This window comes from Vulpes vulpes, chromosome 12 (assembly GCF_048418805.1).
Source record: "Vulpes vulpes isolate BD-2025 chromosome 12, VulVul3, whole genome shotgun sequence".
Taxonomy (NCBI): domain Eukaryota; kingdom Metazoa; phylum Chordata; class Mammalia; order Carnivora; family Canidae; genus Vulpes; species Vulpes vulpes.
The window spans coordinates 122,494,301-122,512,306 of NC_132791.1; the positions used below are offsets into that span (position 1 = coordinate 122,494,301).

The 18,006-nt window shown below is 42.3% G+C and overlaps 1 protein-coding gene, 1 long non-coding RNA gene and 1 other non-coding gene across 9 annotated transcripts in view; 2 read left to right on the forward strand and 1 right to left on the reverse strand.

The window, feature by feature from the left end:
* On the reverse strand, positions 1 to 104 carry LOC112926011 (U6 spliceosomal RNA). Its single transcript, XR_003236240.1, has one exon. It is a non-coding gene; the product is annotated as a U6 spliceosomal RNA (small nuclear RNA).
* Positions 105 to 5,655: 5,551 nt separating this feature from the next.
* On the forward strand, positions 5,656 to 7,395 carry LOC140594701 (uncharacterized). The gene is made up of 3 exons (XR_011995819.1): positions 5,656 to 5,733; positions 7,180 to 7,209; positions 7,311 to 7,395. It is a non-coding gene; the product is annotated as an uncharacterized lncRNA (long non-coding RNA).
* A 100-nt stretch (positions 7,396 to 7,495) lies between these two features.
* The window catches only part of PPP2R1B (protein phosphatase 2 scaffold subunit Abeta), a 71,702-nt gene continuing 61,191 nt past the window's right edge, over positions 7,496 to 18,006 (forward strand). For 3 of the 7 annotated variants that reach the window (XM_072729834.1, XM_072729833.1, XM_072729832.1), the window contains exons 1-7: positions 7,531 to 7,689; positions 8,468 to 8,558; positions 8,888 to 8,988; positions 12,176 to 12,408; positions 12,745 to 12,892; positions 17,176 to 17,331; positions 17,541 to 17,655. In XM_072729834.1, coding sequence (XP_072585935.1) covers positions 7,576 to 7,689; positions 8,468 to 8,558; positions 8,888 to 8,988; positions 12,176 to 12,408; positions 12,745 to 12,892; positions 17,176 to 17,331; positions 17,541 to 17,655 — 958 coding nt within the window. In that variant the 5' untranslated portion in view covers positions 7,531 to 7,575. Of the gene's footprint in view, positions 7,690 to 8,467; positions 8,559 to 8,887; positions 8,989 to 11,935; positions 12,002 to 12,175; positions 12,409 to 12,744; positions 12,893 to 17,175; positions 17,332 to 17,540; positions 17,656 to 18,006 lie in introns of all 7 variants that reach the window. The other 4 variants (XM_072729831.1, XM_026006814.2, XM_072729836.1 and 1 more) reach the window with 3 other exon arrangements.

Here is an 18,006-nt window from a genome sequence, read left to right on the forward strand (position 1 = left end):
TAAATTATAGAATGCTTCACAATTTTGCATGTCATCCTTGTGAGAGGCCATGCTAATCTTCTCTGTATTGTTCCAATTTTAGTATAGGTGCTATCGAACAGATCATGGGTTTTTTTTTTTTTTTTCTTTCTTTCTTTCACTTTTTTTCTTTCTTACACCCTCTAGATGGTGAGATTTGCTCTGCAAGGAATAATACGAATAATAGCTAACATCTTTTAAGCATTTACTATATATCAGGAATGTTTCAAGTTGCTTTTTTCTCACATAATCCTTACAACAACCTTACGAGTTTGATAACTATTATTATCTTCTTCTTAATCTGATGTCAAGAGATGTTATACATCTTGCCCAAGATCACCTAGGTAGGAAATTGCAAGCCTGGGATTCAAGTCTTCTTAACCATGACTTCATACTCCCTATTTCAAGACCTCTTTGGAGTCCAGAGCCCTCTAGCTCCTTTTTGGATATTATGTTGAAGTGTCTGGAATGATTAGACAGGCAGAGATAAGAATGTGACTTAGTCAAAGTCGGTTCAGTCATTTTACCACCTTCTAAATCTGCCTCCAGGAATCACAGCCTGGAGGCTGTCCTAGTAAGAGTGAGTCTTTCTAGGGGCTTTTTTAGAACACTGTGTGGCCCAGCTAATTTTAATCACACGGCTAGATCAGAAAGGGAGCTGGTTTCCTGAAGTCCTAGAAGTTAGTGGAAATTCCGGTTTCTGATTACAGTCCCAGCTGAATTTCTGCTGAGATGTGAGTGGCATGGCCAGGGGGTCTTGGCACTGGTTCTTTCTTATTCTTCTGACCTTTTTCCTGATAGTTCTGCTGGGCAGATCAGGAAAGGAAGTGGGGAAAATGCTATTTCCAGGGGACACTACAGGAAAAAGCTTCTAGGGAACAAGGAATATTTTAAGTAGTCTGTTTTTGCTAAATCAAACCTCTGTCTAGCTGGAACCTGGGAACAGTGTACCTCCATGCTGAAAACTACTTACATTGGTTGGGTCTGGTGTGAGACAGGTGGTAAAGGCTTATAAAAATAAAGACAGAATCTGGACTCTGTGGACATAGCCAGGCTAGACAAGGAATATCTGGCAGGAGAGGGCTTTTATACATATCTATGGATACCATGGGGAAAACCAACCAGAGAGTGGCAGAGTCTAGTCTATAGTGTGGTAACTAACCAAGAGCCAAAAGGCTGGTTTGTTTGAATATGTAAGAATTTTCATGGTTCAGAATTCAAAAAGTGTAAATATCTTGGATATTGGTATCCCAGGTTGGGTCCTGAAACAGATAAAAGACAGAAAAATGGGTGAAATTCATGTAAAATCTGGAATATAGTATATGTTAAAAAAAACAAAAGGTCAGATGGGTATATTGAACACTGAAAAATCTCCCTTCTATCCTCTTCCCCAGTACCCTGTTATCTTCCCATAACCAACCAATGTGATTCTTATATGTTCTAGAACCTTTAAAAAATTATTTTTAATGCTTCTACAAGCATGTGTGTGTATTCTACTTTGATAAGATACTGTGTACACTGTTCTGGCACTTGCTTTTTTTTTTTTTTTTTTTTTTTCAATCTTAAGATATTTTAATACTGCCTGTTTAGGAGCAATCTATTATTTCCGAGCATTTTCTGTTTAAGTGGCCACAACTTCAATAACACTGCGTACCTTGCTTTTGCATTTAACGCTGTAACAAGAAGTTTGTTTTTATTTGTTTGTTTGTTTTGTAACCAAGAGTTTTTGTTGAGCTGTGTAGAGCATCTGACAAGATAACCAGAGGTCTGTCCTGAGAATGTCGGAGCCCATAATAGAACCCGAACACCTCAGACTTTGGAGAAAAGCCGCCATGATGGTTTGACCTCGGGGTCTGTTGTACTTAAACCCGCCCTTGAGGTTGGAGGAAGTACTCGATCTGGCTGCTGTTCTGGGGGATGTGGGGGCCTGCACACCCAGAGCACAGGTCTCTAAATGTTCTTTTCTTTTGTTTGCTGTGGGCTCCAGCATAGTGAGTGCTTGATGATCAATGACCTCTAACATTTGTGCCACACTTTTCCTTTACAAAGTACTTTCCATTGTGGATAGTATTCCTCACAAGAACCTCATGAGACCTCAGCTGGGATTTGCCCCTATTTTGCCAATGAGAAAAACCTTCTGGAAGACCTTGAGTTATGTCTTCTATAAGTCATGTACTCCTTTCATCTTTTCATTCTGGCAGTCTGTTGCCAAAGCTCTGTTGGACTGTTTTCTTTCCTTCTTCTACTTCCTCAATAGATAACTATTAATGACTAATATTTGAGGGTTTACTCTTGTTAGGTACTAATCAAAGCACTACACATGCATTATTTAATCTTAACAACCACATGAGGTAAGCTTTATAGCTCTATTCTATAGATGTAGAAACCAAGATTTAGAGAGGGTAGGTTACTTGTCCAAAGTCACATAACTCGTAATTGGCAGAGCAGGGATGTCAATCTAGATCATCTTGACTCCAGTGTATACCTGTTTTTTTGTTTTTAAGTCTCCATGCCTAGCGTGGAGCACAATGTGGGGCGCAAACTCATGACTCTGAGTTTGAACTCATGATCTCAAGACCTAAGCTAAGATCAAGATTCAGATACCTAACTGACGAAGCCACCCAGTTGACCCTATTTTATTTTATTTTATTTTTTTTAAAAATTTTTTTTTTAATTTTTATTTATTTATGATAGTCACAGAGAGAGAGAGAGAGGCAGAGACATAGGCAGAGGGAGAAGCAGGCTCCATGCACCGGGAGCCTGATGTGGGATTCGATCCTGGGTCTCCAGGATCGCGCCCTGGGCCAAAGGCAGGCGCCAAACCGCTGCGCCACCCAGGGATCCCTTATTTTTTTATATATATATTTTTTATTGGAGTTCAATTTGCCAACATATAGCATAACACCCAGTGCTCATCCCGCCAAATGCCCCCATCAGTGCCTGTCACCCAGTCACCCCAACCCCCCGCCCACCTCCCTTTCCACTACCTATGTTTGCTTCCCAGAGTTAGGTGTCTCTCATTTTTTGTCACCCTTGCTGATATTTTCACTCATTTTCTCTCCTTTCCCCTTTATTCCCTTTCACTATTTCCAGTTGCCCCTATTTTAACTTCTCTGTGTACTGCCCTGAATCGGAACTGGCTGTTTCATTTCTTTGATTTGAGCTTCTCAAGAATTCAAGAGAAGTTTTGCTCTGGAAATCCAACACCTTTTTTATATCTAGTGATAAACTGTGGCATGGAGGTAGAGGATGAAGCAAGGAGTAGTAATAATCCATGACTATGGGGACAGCTGGGTGGCTCAGTGGTCGAGTGTCTGTATTCGGCTCAGGGTATGATCCTAGAGTCCTGGGATTGAGTCCCACACCAGGCTTCTTGCGTGGAGCCTGCTTCTCCCTCTGTCTGTGTCTCTGCCTCTCTCTCTCTCTCTGTCTCTCATGAATGAATAAATAAAATCTTAAAAAAAAAAAACCCATGACTATGAGTTTCACAGCTTCTTCATTCATTGTAATTCATTGTGTGACTCTAGGCAAGGCCTCTTCTTCTTTATGCAATTCAGTTGTAAAATGCAATTAAAATTTTGAGGTGAAAATATTTGAGTTCCACAGGATTTAAGACAGTCTTTGTATAAATAAAAATTCAAAATATCATTAATGCAATGGTGATAATTACTGCTTTGCAATGAATTAGGTACAGACCTGGGAATCCATTTACCAGGGTCATCTTGCTAAATGAAGATAATTGGAAAATGCCTGCCTGTACCTCAGGTTTTCTGTGTGTGAACTGGACCATCTACCACTTTTTTTTTAAATTTTAATTTTAATTTATTTTTTTTTAGATTTTATTTATTCATTAGAGACAGAGAGAGAGGCGGAGATGCAGGCAGAGGGAGAAGCAGGCTCCATGCAGGGAGCCTGATGTGGGACTCGATCCCGGGACCCCAGGATCACACCCTGGGCCAAAGGTAGGCGCTAAACCCCTGAGCCACCCAGGGATCCCGATCACTTTTTTTTTTTAATTAAAATTTTTTTCATGTATTATTTCTTGGTTGCCTTTTCAGTGGGATGCTTCTGGGTCTGCCTTGAAAGAACCACCTGCAAGGTGTCTTGCACTTGGCCTTCTCTTTCTGGGGGGTGGGGGGGTGGGCTCTAGAGCAGATCAGCTTGAATGAGCATTTGTTTTGTAAAGCCCTGTGGATGGTGAGGAAGAGGCGAACTGAATAAATATGAGGCGAGAGGCCAGAGAGCATGACAGTGATGTCCTTTAGACTTCCTTGGGCTGACCCGTTTTTTCTGCTGTGACACTGGGAGCCGTTATAAGCACAGGACTTGATGTCTATTGATCCCATCTGCTTGTGCTTCTCCATATTCTTGAAGCTTTGTGTGACAGGAATAGGACAAGTTTGACCCTATCTTCCTTGATTCACTAGAGTGGACTGGATGTGGGTGTCAGAACTCAGGGCTTTTGTGCTGAGACTGTTACACTGTTTCCCAAGTGTTGCTTTAAACTCCCAGCCTAATCTCAGCTGTTGCTTCTGGTGCTCCCTGGTCATTAGTTTCTTGTGTGCATGTGTGTGTTGGGGTGGGGTGGGGGTGTGGGGAAGAGACCAGAGGAGCGCAATACAGAGGAAGAGCGTGTAGCAGCAGCTCAGAATGACAGTGCTGTATTTGTAAGTACTTAGCTGAATTCCAGAAGTCCGGCAAAAGAGGGATCAGTTTAATTTGGCAAAAACCATAGCCAGTAGAGACAGAAATACTTATTGATAAGCAGCTTTAGCCGTCTAGGGACAGAATTACTTATTGACAAGCAGTTTTAGCTGTCATTTACTTCTTCTCTTCAAGAGGTGGCCTCCAGAGACTCTTCAGACTCTTCCTGAACAGCTGCTTATTGACATGGAAATTATTTTCCAGATGCTTTTAAATCAATGACTTTGAAATATCATTGTACATTAGAATCACAGGGGTACCCAGTAACATGCCCTGCCCTGCTTTCTGGGTTTGGATTCATTGGATCTAGGGTGCAGGCCAGGAACCTGCATTTTTCAACACGCGTCTTAGGTCATTCAGACAGTCTGTGGGTCACACTCCCCAAAAGACTTAGATTTTGTTCCAGTTTCCATTTGGCCCAGTTTATGAAGTAGCCTCTTTCTGCTGTAGTCTGTTTTAATTAGTTTCTTTATTGAAGGATTTATTAGCATCTCCATGTTTACTACCTGTTCCATTTTCACAATCATCACAGTAACTAGAGAGGGACCCAGAAGTGGTTGACTCTGTTTTATTAGGACTGAGGGGGTGGGAGGTGGGATTGAGGTATATAGGGAGAGAGGTAGATCACAGTGAGTCAGAGAGGTCAGAATTGAAGTCTAGAATTGATGACTCTCAAACCAGGCAATTTTTTGGCACCTACTTTTTTCAGCTTGTGACTTCATATTTAATCATAGTTATTTCTTAGGTATCCAGTTCATTGTGCTTGGGTAAGGAAAGCATATCCAAGTTTTAAACAAAATAGCTTAGCATTAATCAGTGTGCTTATTTTTGTTCAAAGTGAGGCTCATCTGAGCTTGAGCTAACATGTAGATGATGATATGCGTGGAACTGACTTAATGTGCTTCTCTCTGCTTGCTTCCTCCACCATTTCTGAAGACTTTTTACATCAAGTCTAAGGGAACAGATTTCTCCTTCCCATGCCAGTAGGAACCCCCTCTGATCTTCTAACTGGTAAAGTACAAAATCCAACCTTGAGTGTTATTTGGATCCATTTCTAAAGGAAAAAAAAATTGTGAAAACTCTCAGGCAACTTAAATTATTTTTATTACAATGTTATTTAAACTGGCAAATATAAAGGAGGAATATAATGTTCTTTTATTTATAGTTCTTATACACTAAAAACAAAACAAAACAAAATAGAGCTACAAATCAAAGACAAGATACTGAATTATTCCCTGTACTGTGACCCAGGTATTGACTGTGAATGCTCAGCTTCTTTTGAGGTGAACGTGCCTCTGCCACCAAGTGACCTGTAATACCTGTTTTCTCACTCTTGGAAATGCTGCGACAGTGTATTTCCATGATGTCATGTGGCTTTCATTTTGTGCATGAAAACACCATTTTCATTTTAAATCCACTTCTGTTCTTTTTTCTTTATCCTAAAAGGGTAAAAGCACACACATGCAAACCTGAGTCTTGAAATAGTATGGCAATACTGGTTATAAAGTGATCATCCATATAGTCCAGAATATGTTTATATAAATCTAAAAATTATTACCAAAATGAAAACCAAACTGAAGCCATGCAGAAAACATCCACAGACTTAATTTGAGAGCTACTGTTCAGGTCCAGTGGTTCCCAAACTTTCACACCTACCAAAGGTTCTATCTATTGTTTTTTTTTTTTTCCTATGAATGCCATGTTTAAAATGTCTCCTGAATTGCGTTTATTAATAATGTTTATTAATTAGATCTACAATTACTTTTGGAGCTTGTGATCACTATGGAGTTTATCAGTTTAAACTGCTTAAATTATAGTCCCAAAACAAAAAAAGAGGGGCCATTCTAGTTGTTCTGTGCTGCCTCAGAAGGGTAAAGGAAAACTTTCCATTAAGTTTTGAAAGAAACAACTCCAGGCCCCTCACCTCCTCCTCCTGGTGCCTTTGAGGACTCTAGAGTTCTAGGGAGGCCAGTTGAGCCTTTCTCGTACAATCAAAGTAGCCACTCCACCCAATTTGGAAGGATTAAAGCTTGTCCTAGTTTTGCTTGATTGTTGTGCTTGTAGCATGCTAAAGACCTAAAAGAGGGAGGAAGAAAAAACAACAGAAGGCACCATTCCAGTACCAAACTGAAAAGAAACACAAAAACAAGAGAGCAGCATGTTTTTAACAGCTTGCATGGAAAAAGCGGAAAAAATATTGACTGGGGAGTTTGGACAGCAGTGTTCATTTTCTCTCACCGCCCGCGTTATTTGTCTTACGGAGCAGAAGCCAGATACAATTCTGGCTCCCAGGCCAGAGGAAGAGGTGGGGGGTGGGGGTGGGGGTTCTGGGGAAGCTTGAGGCTAGCGGGGGAAATTGGCCTGGAAACCCGGTGGCTCGGGGCCAGGATGAAGTCAGGGGAGGCGCTAAATTTGTTTTCCTCCTGGCGTTGGGCATCATCCTCTTTGGTCCGCCAGAGTCCCAGGAGCACAGTTCGCATCACTCAGGTAGGGCCCTGACCCCTGCGGCCCATCATGAGCAGAATGAATTCCTGCCCCTGTTTCTTTCGGTTGCGTAAAGGATGCGGGGGCTCCGTTCGCTTTCTCAGCCCACCCTTCTTCTGGAGTTCAAACGTGCAGCTCCCGCAGCCGGGTCCGCGCGGGGACCTCCGCCAGCGGGGTAGAGGCTCAGCCGCCCCGCCTCCGCCGGGTGGGAGCGCCGGCCTCAGCAGCGCGGGGCGGGGCCTGGGAGCTGGGCGGGGCCTGGGCGCGGCGCGGGGGCGGGGCCTGGGCGCGGGGCGGGGCCTGGGCGCGGCGCGGGGGCGGGGCCTGGGCGCGGGGCGGGCGGCGGCGACCAGCCGGAGGAGAAAGAACATGGCGGGCGCAGCGGGGCCCGGGACCGGCCCGGGGGCAGCGGGAGGAGATGGAGACGATTCGCTCTACCCGATCGCGGTTTTAATCGACGAGCTCCGCAATGAGGACGTGCAGGTACTGGAATGGGGCCGGGGAGTGGAGGCGGGCCCGGCCGGGCGTGTGGTGGGGAAGGAGGAAGGTCGGCTCCGCGGTGGGGGAGGCCGGGGGACTGGAAGAGCCCGACTCGGAGCAGAAATTTGATGGGGAGGAAGATAAAGCCCCCCGAGGAGCTGCGCTGACTCGACCCGACTTTCCTCTGGACGTCTCCAGCTCCGCTCCTCTCGGCGCCTGAGGCGTCGCCGCGATCCCGGCGGTTGTGCGAGCACCGGCTTCCCGCCGGGCGCCCCTTCCGGGCGGTGCGAGGGGAACGCGCGTCCCGGCCGGGCGGGCGGAGGGCGGCGCGGCCGAGCTGCGGGTGGATGGAGCCTTCCCCTCGGCCTGGAAACCGGCCTGGCTTGTTGGGCGGAAAGGGTGAGGCGGCTTATTAACCGAGAGGAGTCGGTGTGTTCGCTCTGGCTTGCCTTTGTGGGAAGGCAAGGGTGGTATCCAGCCGTTTCACCTGCTAACAGGGCGCCGCCGCCGCCGCCGCCGCCGCCGCCGCGTGTGTGGAAGTTGCCTCGCTTCCTGGATGTAGTGCTCTTTTTCCTTTGAGTGTGGCTCTCGAGAGACCTTCCTCTGGCTCAAGTGAAGCTGTGTTGCACTGCTCCCGAGGTTCCCTACAGAATAAGATCTCAGTGGAGGGTTTTCCTCATTGTCACTGAGCGTGTCGTTACCTCACTTGTTTGTCACTTTTCATCTTTTGGTCTAAATCACAGTTGTGCGCTTCATGCTTTCCGCTTTCTTCTCCTCACAGCTCCGTCTCAACAGTATTAAGAAGTTATCAACAATTGCTCTAGCGCTTGGAGTCGAAAGGACGCGAACAGAACTGCTGCCATTCCTTACGGGTACGGGAATGTTTTGTTTAAAGAAAAGGCATGGCCGTTTCCATTTTCCAATGGCTTTCAGTACTTCGACTCTTCTTTAGAATTTGTTACACATGCTCTAACGTACTAAACTTGTGGCCAGATATATTAAGATGGTGACTGTTTAGCCAAGGGGAAGGTAATTGATACAAGATTGTCAATTTCTAACTCATTGTGTAAAGTGGATCCAGAATGCTGTTAGGATCCACAGGACCATCTAGTTAGACATGGAGGGTTTATAGTTTTGTGTGAGTATCCCGCTTTGGGCCAGCTATCCTTGTTGATGAGTATTGGGTTGTTGTCATTTCCAGATACAATTTATGATGAAGATGAGGTACTGTTAGCTCTTGCTGAGCAACTGGGAAATTTCACTGGCCTGGTGGGAGGTCCTGACTTTGCCCACTGTTTGCTGGTAAGTACTTCTGCCTGCCATTCTTCTAGAGCTTCTCCAGTATAAACGATACATTGTGTGGTGATCGGAACACTACAGCATTTTTTTAAAAAGATTTTATTTGTTAATGATAGACACACACAGAGAGAGAGAGAGAGAGAGAGAGAGAGAGAGAGAGAGAGGCAGAGACACAGGCAGAGGGAGAAGCAGGCTCCATGCAGGGAGCCTGATGTGGGACTCGATCCCGGGACTCCAGGATCACACTCTGGGCTGAAGGCAGAGCTAAACTGCTGAGCCACCCAGGGATACCCCACTACAGCATTTTTAACGCAGACTTACTATTATTACTTTTTTAATGGATTGTCACAGTATTGGCTATTGAGAAAACAATGTAGGCACTTTGGACTCAATTAACCCTTTCTCTTTCTGACTGTGAACATAAGAATTTCTTCTTTTTTTTTCCTTTTTTTTTTTCATGCCTCTGTGGACTTGTTAGAATTTGGGAGAAAAAAGGTTTGATTGTTTTTAGGAGTTCTCCCCCTCACCACTCTAAAATTGGAGATCTTAATTCTTATCTCATAGTGTCATGATTCTGGAAATGTTAGCTTCTCTCTCTTTTTTTAAAGTTTTTATTTATTTAAGTAATCTATACAGCCAGCCTGGGGGCTCGAACTCACAACCCTAAGATTAAGAACCACATGCTCTACAGACTGAACTAGTCAGCTTCCCTGGAAATGTCCATTAGCTTTTTATCTTTGATTGTAAGTCTACGGCTTGCTTCTGACTGACTGAATTTGAGGAGTTCGGTTCACAGTGGCTGACATTTACTGAGAGCCTACTGTATCAGGCACTGATGTTAGAGTATTCACCAGTGTGAATGGAATGAGGTCTCTGCCCTTCTGTGTCAACAAGTAATTACTGTACAGTGTTAGATGGAAAAATAGAAGCACATAGAAGGTACCTAAATAGTAGAAAGGAGAAAACCACTTGGGAGATGATGTCTGAACTAGGTTTTGAAGGATGACTAGGAATTCAGCAGTTGGACCAAATAGTGGTGTTTGCTTCATGGCTTAAATACTGTCTATATGATGCTGATTTCTGATTTCTATTTCTACCTCTGACCTTTCCATGGATATAAATACTGCTTATATCTTTCTACGTATCTGCCTATGATTTTCTCACTTGTATGTCAAACAGGCATTTCAAATTTAACATGCCTGAAACAGAACTCAATTTTTCTCCCTACAGTATGGCTCTCATTTAGTGGGCCCATCTCAGTAAATGGCATCACTGTCTACCCCCTTGGACAACCCAAAACCTAGAAGACGTTCTTGTATCCTCTTTCCCTCATTTCCCACATTCAATCCATTAGTAATTCCTATGGCTTCTGTACATATTCCAAATCAGTTCACTTTCCTTCTTCCCCACTATTACCTAGCTCTTCTTTCCTTTCCTCTCCCCAGATCTCAAAATCTTTCCTCTAGATTACTCCAGTAACATCTTGACAGTTGCCTTCTACCCAATCCTTCTGGTTCGCTCTTCACCCAGCAAGTGGATACTTCCAGTCTCAGCTCTTTGAAAATCCAAATTCCTGCCTTAGGTTTTGTAAATTAAGGGACAAACTATCTGTGTGAATTTATCTCATGTCATGTTCCTCTTGAGAACTTCATTCTATTTATAGTGGTGGTGTTTTTGTTCTTTGAAGAAACCAAGCTTATTGTTGCCTTGTGATTATTGGCCTAGGTATTCCTTCTGCTGTTCTTTGAGCTTCTGGTGGCTAGTTCCTTGTCATTCAGAACCAACTTCAGTGTATCTTCTCAGAGAGGCCTTCCGTGAATGCCTAACCTGAAATTGCCTCCTAGTCATCCCCTTACCACATCATCCTATTCTGTTTCTTCACAGAGTACTTCTCACCATATGATTGTTTTCTTGATCGGTTATCTTCCTCCACTAGACTGTAGAGCCCCCTAGAGCAAGGATCCTGTCTGCCTTGTTTTTTCTCTGTCCTTAGTACTACAGTATAGCAGTAATTATTCATTGATTCAGGGGTTTCAAAGTGTGAAACAGGTTGCCTTGCTGGATGTTGAGCCGGCATACGAAGGATGGTAGGGGAGGCCACAGGGAGAGAGCTGGGAGAAACAGGCAGAGTTCAGATCCAGAGAAAACTCCTCGTTGATTGTCAGGAGGTTGGCCTTACTGTATAGTGGTGACAGAGACTATCCAGTGATGCTATACGAGAGGAGCTCGGGGAAGGCAATGGTAGATCATAAGGCAGTCACAAGTGAGTAAGAACACAGTATCTTCTCAAATGGCTTGTGAAATACCTTTTAGGAAAGCTCAGTACTTTCTACTTCTGTGTATCAAATGATTTTTGAAATGTATTATTAGGTAGACACACTTTCCTTTGATTCATAATTGTGTTTCATCTCTTGGTCAGTTCTGTATGTGGATTTTGTGTTGAATATTTGCAGCTCATGGCATATGCTGAATATACCTAGCTCAGATGCAAACCCAGGTCGAGGTTCAGAGGACTAGCCCTCTTGCTCTTTTCATGGGGCTGTGTCATATTCACTTACTCATCCTAGTCCAGACCTACCCTCCTGGTCTCTGCAGCTGTAGAAAAGGGTTCCTACCAGGTCTGTACTCTCCATTGTTCTCCAACTCCTGCTTTGTATCTTCCTCACAAGATTCTGGATGTATTCTTTCATATGTTGATGGTGTGGCTCTAGTGCACAAGGGTTGCCTGCATTTCCAGGAATGGTCAAATAATACTCTAGAGATTGTAGGTCAGTGGCCTGCTGGGATGTCATAATGTAATTGTGGTGCTCAGCGTTGCTCATGTTTCTGTACTCACTCTTGAGGAAATAAACATGATCTTATCTGAATTTGGCTACATATCTTTTAAACCTAGTCATTCAGCTCGTGGTAATATTAATATTGTGTCAAGTCTCCACTGTGTCATTTGTAGACACCATCTGGGAATTGCCATCTGGGACATGAGATCTTGGCTGTCCTACAGAAGTCGTGTCTTCAGGTTGGACGCACCATATGTTATCACCGTGTGAACTGAAAGTAACCATTTGGTGTGATGTAGCTAACATTCTGGTTACATGTACCACCTCCCTTCAGTCACTTTAAAAGGTGATAATGTGTAGCTAACCTGATTCAGTAAGTTTTCTTCTCTGATTTTCCTTTTTGATCTATTCAGCCTCCTTTGGAAAGTTTGGCAACTGTGGAAGAGACTGTGGTTCGAGACAAGGCTGTGGAGTCCCTGAGGCAGATCTCCCAGGAGCATACTCCTGTTGCTTTGGAAGCACATTTTGTACCTCTGGTGAAACGCCTGGCGAGTGGTGATTGGTTCACTTCTCGCACATCTGCATGTGGTTTGTTCAGCGTTTGCTATCCCAGGGCGTCAAATGCTGTCAAGGCAGAGATTAGACAGTAAGATATGATGTTTTCTCAGTTATTTGGGATTACTGGGAACTCATAGCTGACAATTTACACAATAATACCCTGTTACCAGTGAGTGGCTGATAGGATAGCAGATGTGGTAACATGACTTTTTATCATTAAGTTGAATATACTAGTGGTTTTGTTTATACTTGTTACTTCTGTGAGTCAAAGCCTAAGCACTGATGTTTGTAAGAGAAAACCTCTAAAATGGCTCTGTGTGTGTGTGTGTGTGTGTGTGTGTATGTAGGTATGTGTGTGTGTGTTGGGGGGTGTTTAATCCATGGTATTTGAGAGGAAATACCTTCATTATTTTGTTTGCCCCAGGCACTTCCGTTCCTTGTGCTCAGATGACACTCCAATGGTACGACGTGCTGCCGCTTCCAAACTGGGCGAATTTGCAAAAGTTTTGGAATTAGACAGTGTGAAAAGTGAAATTGTTCCACTGTTCACTAATCTAGCTTCAGATGAACAGGTAAGTTAGCCTTTAGTATTTAAAGTACATGGATAGAGTCCTCTCTTCTGACATTTTAAGGATTTCTTTGGGGAGTGTTGATTCTCTTGTTAAGATCCTTTTTGCCAAATTGATGCTTAATTCTGGGCTAGATAAAGTTTAATATGACCCATCTCAATGTCCTTATATTTGTTTCTTAGCCAGACCATGATTTTCTGTTATATTAGCAGCGGTTAAAAGAAGAGTCAAAGAAGACATGGGAGGGTGCCTGGGTGGCTCAGTCGGTTAAGCATCTGCCTTCGGCTCAGATCATGATCACAGGGTTCCTGCTCAGCGTGGAGCCTGCTTCTCCCTCTCTCTCTGCCTTTCCCCCTGCTTGTGTGCTTGTGTTCTCTTTCTGTCAAATAAATTCTTTTTTTTAAAAGAAAAAAGGAAATGGGAGCCACATTAGAAGGGAGACCAAATCTACGTTAAGGGGTAACATACCTTTTTTGCCCATAGCAGCCAATCATGGGGGGAGGAGTTGCGTGGAATTTTTGACTTTCAAGCATAGCGTCTGTTAAGAAGGGTGTTTGACCCTCTCTATCCTCTGGATGAGTATATAGGCTGACTTTGCATAACAGCAATTTTAAATCCAAGGGTCTGTATCTTTTTGGGAGTAGAAATAGTAACAATAAGGAGCACCTACATTAAGTATGTAATTTTTCTCAGCCTGTTTTAAGAGGTTTACATGTAAGAAGTGCTTTGGTCTTCACAATACCCTCATGAGGTAGAAACGCCGTGTGATGTAGTAGGAAACAACACAGAGGGCAGCCCGGGTGGCACAGCGGTTTAGCGCCGCCTTCAGCCCAGGGTGTGGTCCTGGAAACCCAGGATCGAGTCCCACATCGGGCTCCCTGCATAGAGCCTGCTTTTCCCTCTGCCTGTGTCTCTGCCTGTGTGTGTTTGTGTTTCTCCTGAATAAATTTAAAAAATCTTAAAAAAAAAAAAAAAGGAAACAACACAGAAAATTAAAGTAACTTTTCAGGGTTGCATAGTTAGCAGACACAGTTGCACAGTTGGCTCCAGAGTTTGCAGTCTTCACAGCCAGGCTGTACTGTTTCCCTTTGTGGTTCAGAGGAATCAGCCCCCAGAGTTTCTGGACTCTAGAAGAATCCTTTTAGAGTCTTAATTTGCCTAGTGTGTACCCTAGAATCACTTCACATGTATAGGACCAGGAGCCCCAGATACGTACTGATGAGTGTCATTTTCAGATTCAAGATTGAGAGATGGTAAATTTTGCTTTCAAAATAATTTAAAAATGTTATTAAAATAACAGAAAAGAGTACAAAATATACAACTCAATGAATAAGATAAAGTCATCTTATTAGCAAACGGAACTTGGAAAGCCACTACCCTAGAAGCCCACCACAAGCTCCCTCCCAAATACAGTCACACTCTGCCTGCTTCGGATAATACTTTATCTTGACTTTCCTGGTAACCACCTCCTGCTTCTCTTTGTAATGTTTTTACTTAAACATTGTAGGTTAATTTTAAGTTAAACTTCATTTTAAGTTTTCTAGTAGTCACATTTTAAAAAGTAAACAGTGGGAAATTAATTTTAATAATTCATTTTACTTAACCCAGTATTTCCAAAATAATCCTCACTTGAACATGTGACACTAACCATACTTCATTTACTCAGAAGCCACAGGTGGGGTTGTGGTTATCACATTGGACAGCATAGGTTTAGAATCTTCATTTAGGAATTTGTTGATTATGCTTCTCATGGTATAATTTAATATTTCCTTTGTCCTCTGTATTTCCTGCAAATTGATAGTTGCATCTAGGATGGGGGAGGAGGGTTTGCAAACTTTTTCTATAAAGAGCCAGGTAGTAAATATTTTTAGCTTTGTGGACCAGTTTCTGTTGTAACTACTCAACTCTGCTCTTGTAACACAAAAGCACTATAATGTGTAAACTAATGGGCATCATGTTCCCATAACACTTTATTTACATAAGGTAGCTACAGTCCTGGATTTAGGCAGTGTTTGTCCCATCTCTGATCTAGAGGCTTAATAAGATTTAGATTTGATATTTTTGGGTGATAAGACCACTTCATATGTGGGATTGTATTTTTTGTTAAGAGACCTATAATTTCTAGTTGTGATATATTAGAAAAAATACTAAGTGCCTAGTTGTCAAATATGTGTATGTATATTCCATCTGACACTGATAGAATTGCTCTTCCTGGCTTATTCATTCATTGAAAAAATATTTATTGAGTATCTGCTACATATTAGGCACTGTTGTGGTGCCAGGATACAAAGGCCCTTCTGTCATGGAGTGTACATTTTGATGAAGGAAAACAGATAGTAAACAGATTAAAAAAAAAAAAAAAGCATTAACAATGATAAAGGCTATGATGAAAATAAAGTAGGATGATGTAATATGGAGTGATTATACAGCATTCATCTAGCTAGACTGGTTAGAGAAGGACTCTGAGAAGGTAATATAAACTGAGACACAGAAGAAAATGCCAGCCATGCCCTTTCCTAGAAAGCCAGAGCTCCAGGAAAAGAGAATTCCAGGAGAGGACATCTAGCCTTGGCACATAGTGGGTGATAGGGACTCTGGTAGGCTATGAGGTTGGATAAGATAGGGGACATATCACAGGGGTCCTAATTTACATTTTAAAAATAATATTCTGGCTTCTGAGTGAAAGCCGAATTGTAAGGGGTAGGGGTGAGATTACAAACAGAAAGACCAGTTAGGAGACTTCTGCAATAATCCAGACAAGACACCATGATGAACAAGGGTGGTACAGTGAAGGCACAGAGAATCTAGAGGCAGATTTAGAGGTAGCGTCATTAGGATTACAGTGGGATTGCATGGGATGAGGGGAAGAGCAATCAAGGAGACCTTGATTTTTGGCTTGAGCCCATACTGTCTGGATGGTGGTGCTGAGATGGAGAAGATTTTGGGAGGAGGAGCAGGTATAGAGGGGAAAAGGGATTAACAAATATTTATTAGTATATATTTCCATAGATCATAGTAGTCCCTTGATTTAACATTGTTTTTGGATTCCAAAAATATTTGTATAGTTACTACCAAGAACCAAGTTCTAGCCTTTTTTGGCTTATTCATTTGGATAGAGGAGTGAGTGTTCTGGGCATATAGTAAATTATTGTTGACCAGCAATTTAAAATATTTGTAATATTTTGGAAAGTTGAGTCGCTATCTCTCTTGTGTATATGTATGTGTATGTTGTACATAAAAAATACATAATCATATATGGACACATGCTGTTCAAGGTTTTGGTCTGTCCCTCTTGGGTGCTTATCTTGACGTATTTTTAGCTTCTACTTACATATTTATGATTCCTAAAGCTTTAATCTCAATTCATAATTTTTCATTGATTTGTCTAATTGAGTATTTCTGCTTGCTCAGGGACACATAGGCATCACATTGAAACTTGGCAGTTTATACTTAGGACATTGAGTTCATTCATCTTATACGTTTCTAAATTTGTTTTGCTGAATTTTTCTAGGCTTGGCTACCTCAGTTATTCTGTCCCTGATTCTTACATTGAAATCCAGTGGATGGTGGTTTTTTTTTTTTTAATTACTGTTTTGTTTTTCTGTGTATTTCTTTCCAAGTCATCATCTCATGCCTACTATCACTGCCAGCCCAAATGGAGAATTTTGACAACTTAGCTTCCTGTCCCTTACCCTTATTCTCTTGTTTTTCTTGTGAGGTGTTGAATAGTTTGCTCAAGTATAGTTGTCATTTTTTTTAATCCCTCAACAGTTTATTATAGGAAGGCCTTAAAGATATCATTAAAATGTTCTTTTTTAAAATTTAATTTTTACATTTTTATTTCATTTTCCTTAATAAAAATTTTGCACTCTAACCAAGGGAATCACCTTACTTTCACACTAGAACAAGGTTGTTTCTACTTCTATGGATTTGCTATGCAAAGTGTGTTTCAAGACATAAAGACATGAAGCTGTGTAATGTGTTTTGTTTCGTTTCTTTTGAAGGACACCCATAGCACTGCCCTATGCCACGCATTCTCTACTGCCCTGTGGCTCTGCCTCAGTCTTGTCTGATTAACAGAAAGAATTTTTTTTTGTAAGAGATTTTATTTATTCATGAGAGACCCAGAGAGAAGCAGAGACATAGGTAGAGGGAGAAGCAGACTTCTCACAGGAAGCCCGATGGGGGATTCGATTCGATCCCGGGATCACGCCCTGAGCCGAAGGCAGATGCTCAACCACTGAGCCACCCAGGTGTCCCAACAGAAAGAAATTTTCTTCCTGTAGGATTCAGTGCGTCTCCTAGCTGTGGAAGCCTGTGTCAGCATTGCTCAGTTACTGTCTCAAGAGGACCTCGAGGCTTTGGTGATGCCTACGCTTCGGCAAGCAGCAGAAGATAAATCTTGGAGGGTCCGCTACATGGTAGCTGATAAGTTTTCAGAGGTAAAATTACTGTCCTGACGTTTTTTAAGTACTAAGAGAAAAAAAATCTTGAAACCCACAGATTTGCTGTGTACCAAAAGTTTCTGAATTAATTCTTCTGAATTTGAAGTGTTTTTAGCAAGAACGTACTTGAAGGTTACACTGTTTTATTTCATTCATGTTAGTTAACTTGTTAGTTTACATTAAAACCTGTACAAATTGTCTTCTAGCTCCAGAAAGCTGTGGGCCCTAAAATCACCTTACACGACCTCATCCCCGCCTTTCAGAACCTACTTAAAGACTGTGAAGCTGAAGTCCGAGCAGCTGCTGCCCACAAAGTAAAAGGTGAAGGAGTTCAATTTATGTTGCAGGATGTATCATTCATTTGGCATTTTTTAAATGTCAGTGAATTGTGTGTGCTTTTTGTTGTGGGATGTGTTTTTAAATAAAAGACGGCTTCAATGTGTGGGTATGTTACATTGTCAACAAGGCTTCTACTCTCTGTATTTAAAACCAGATAACCATTTTATCTTGTTTTTGTAAAAAAAAATGCCTTTGCAGATTGGATTGGTGTATATGGCAAGACTGATGAAAAGTACATTTATAATAAGAGCTGTTTTCCCTTCTTGGAGCTTATTTGCTTAAACATGATTTAAGTTGAAACTGTTGATAAACCTGGCTCCTCGTAAATGACTG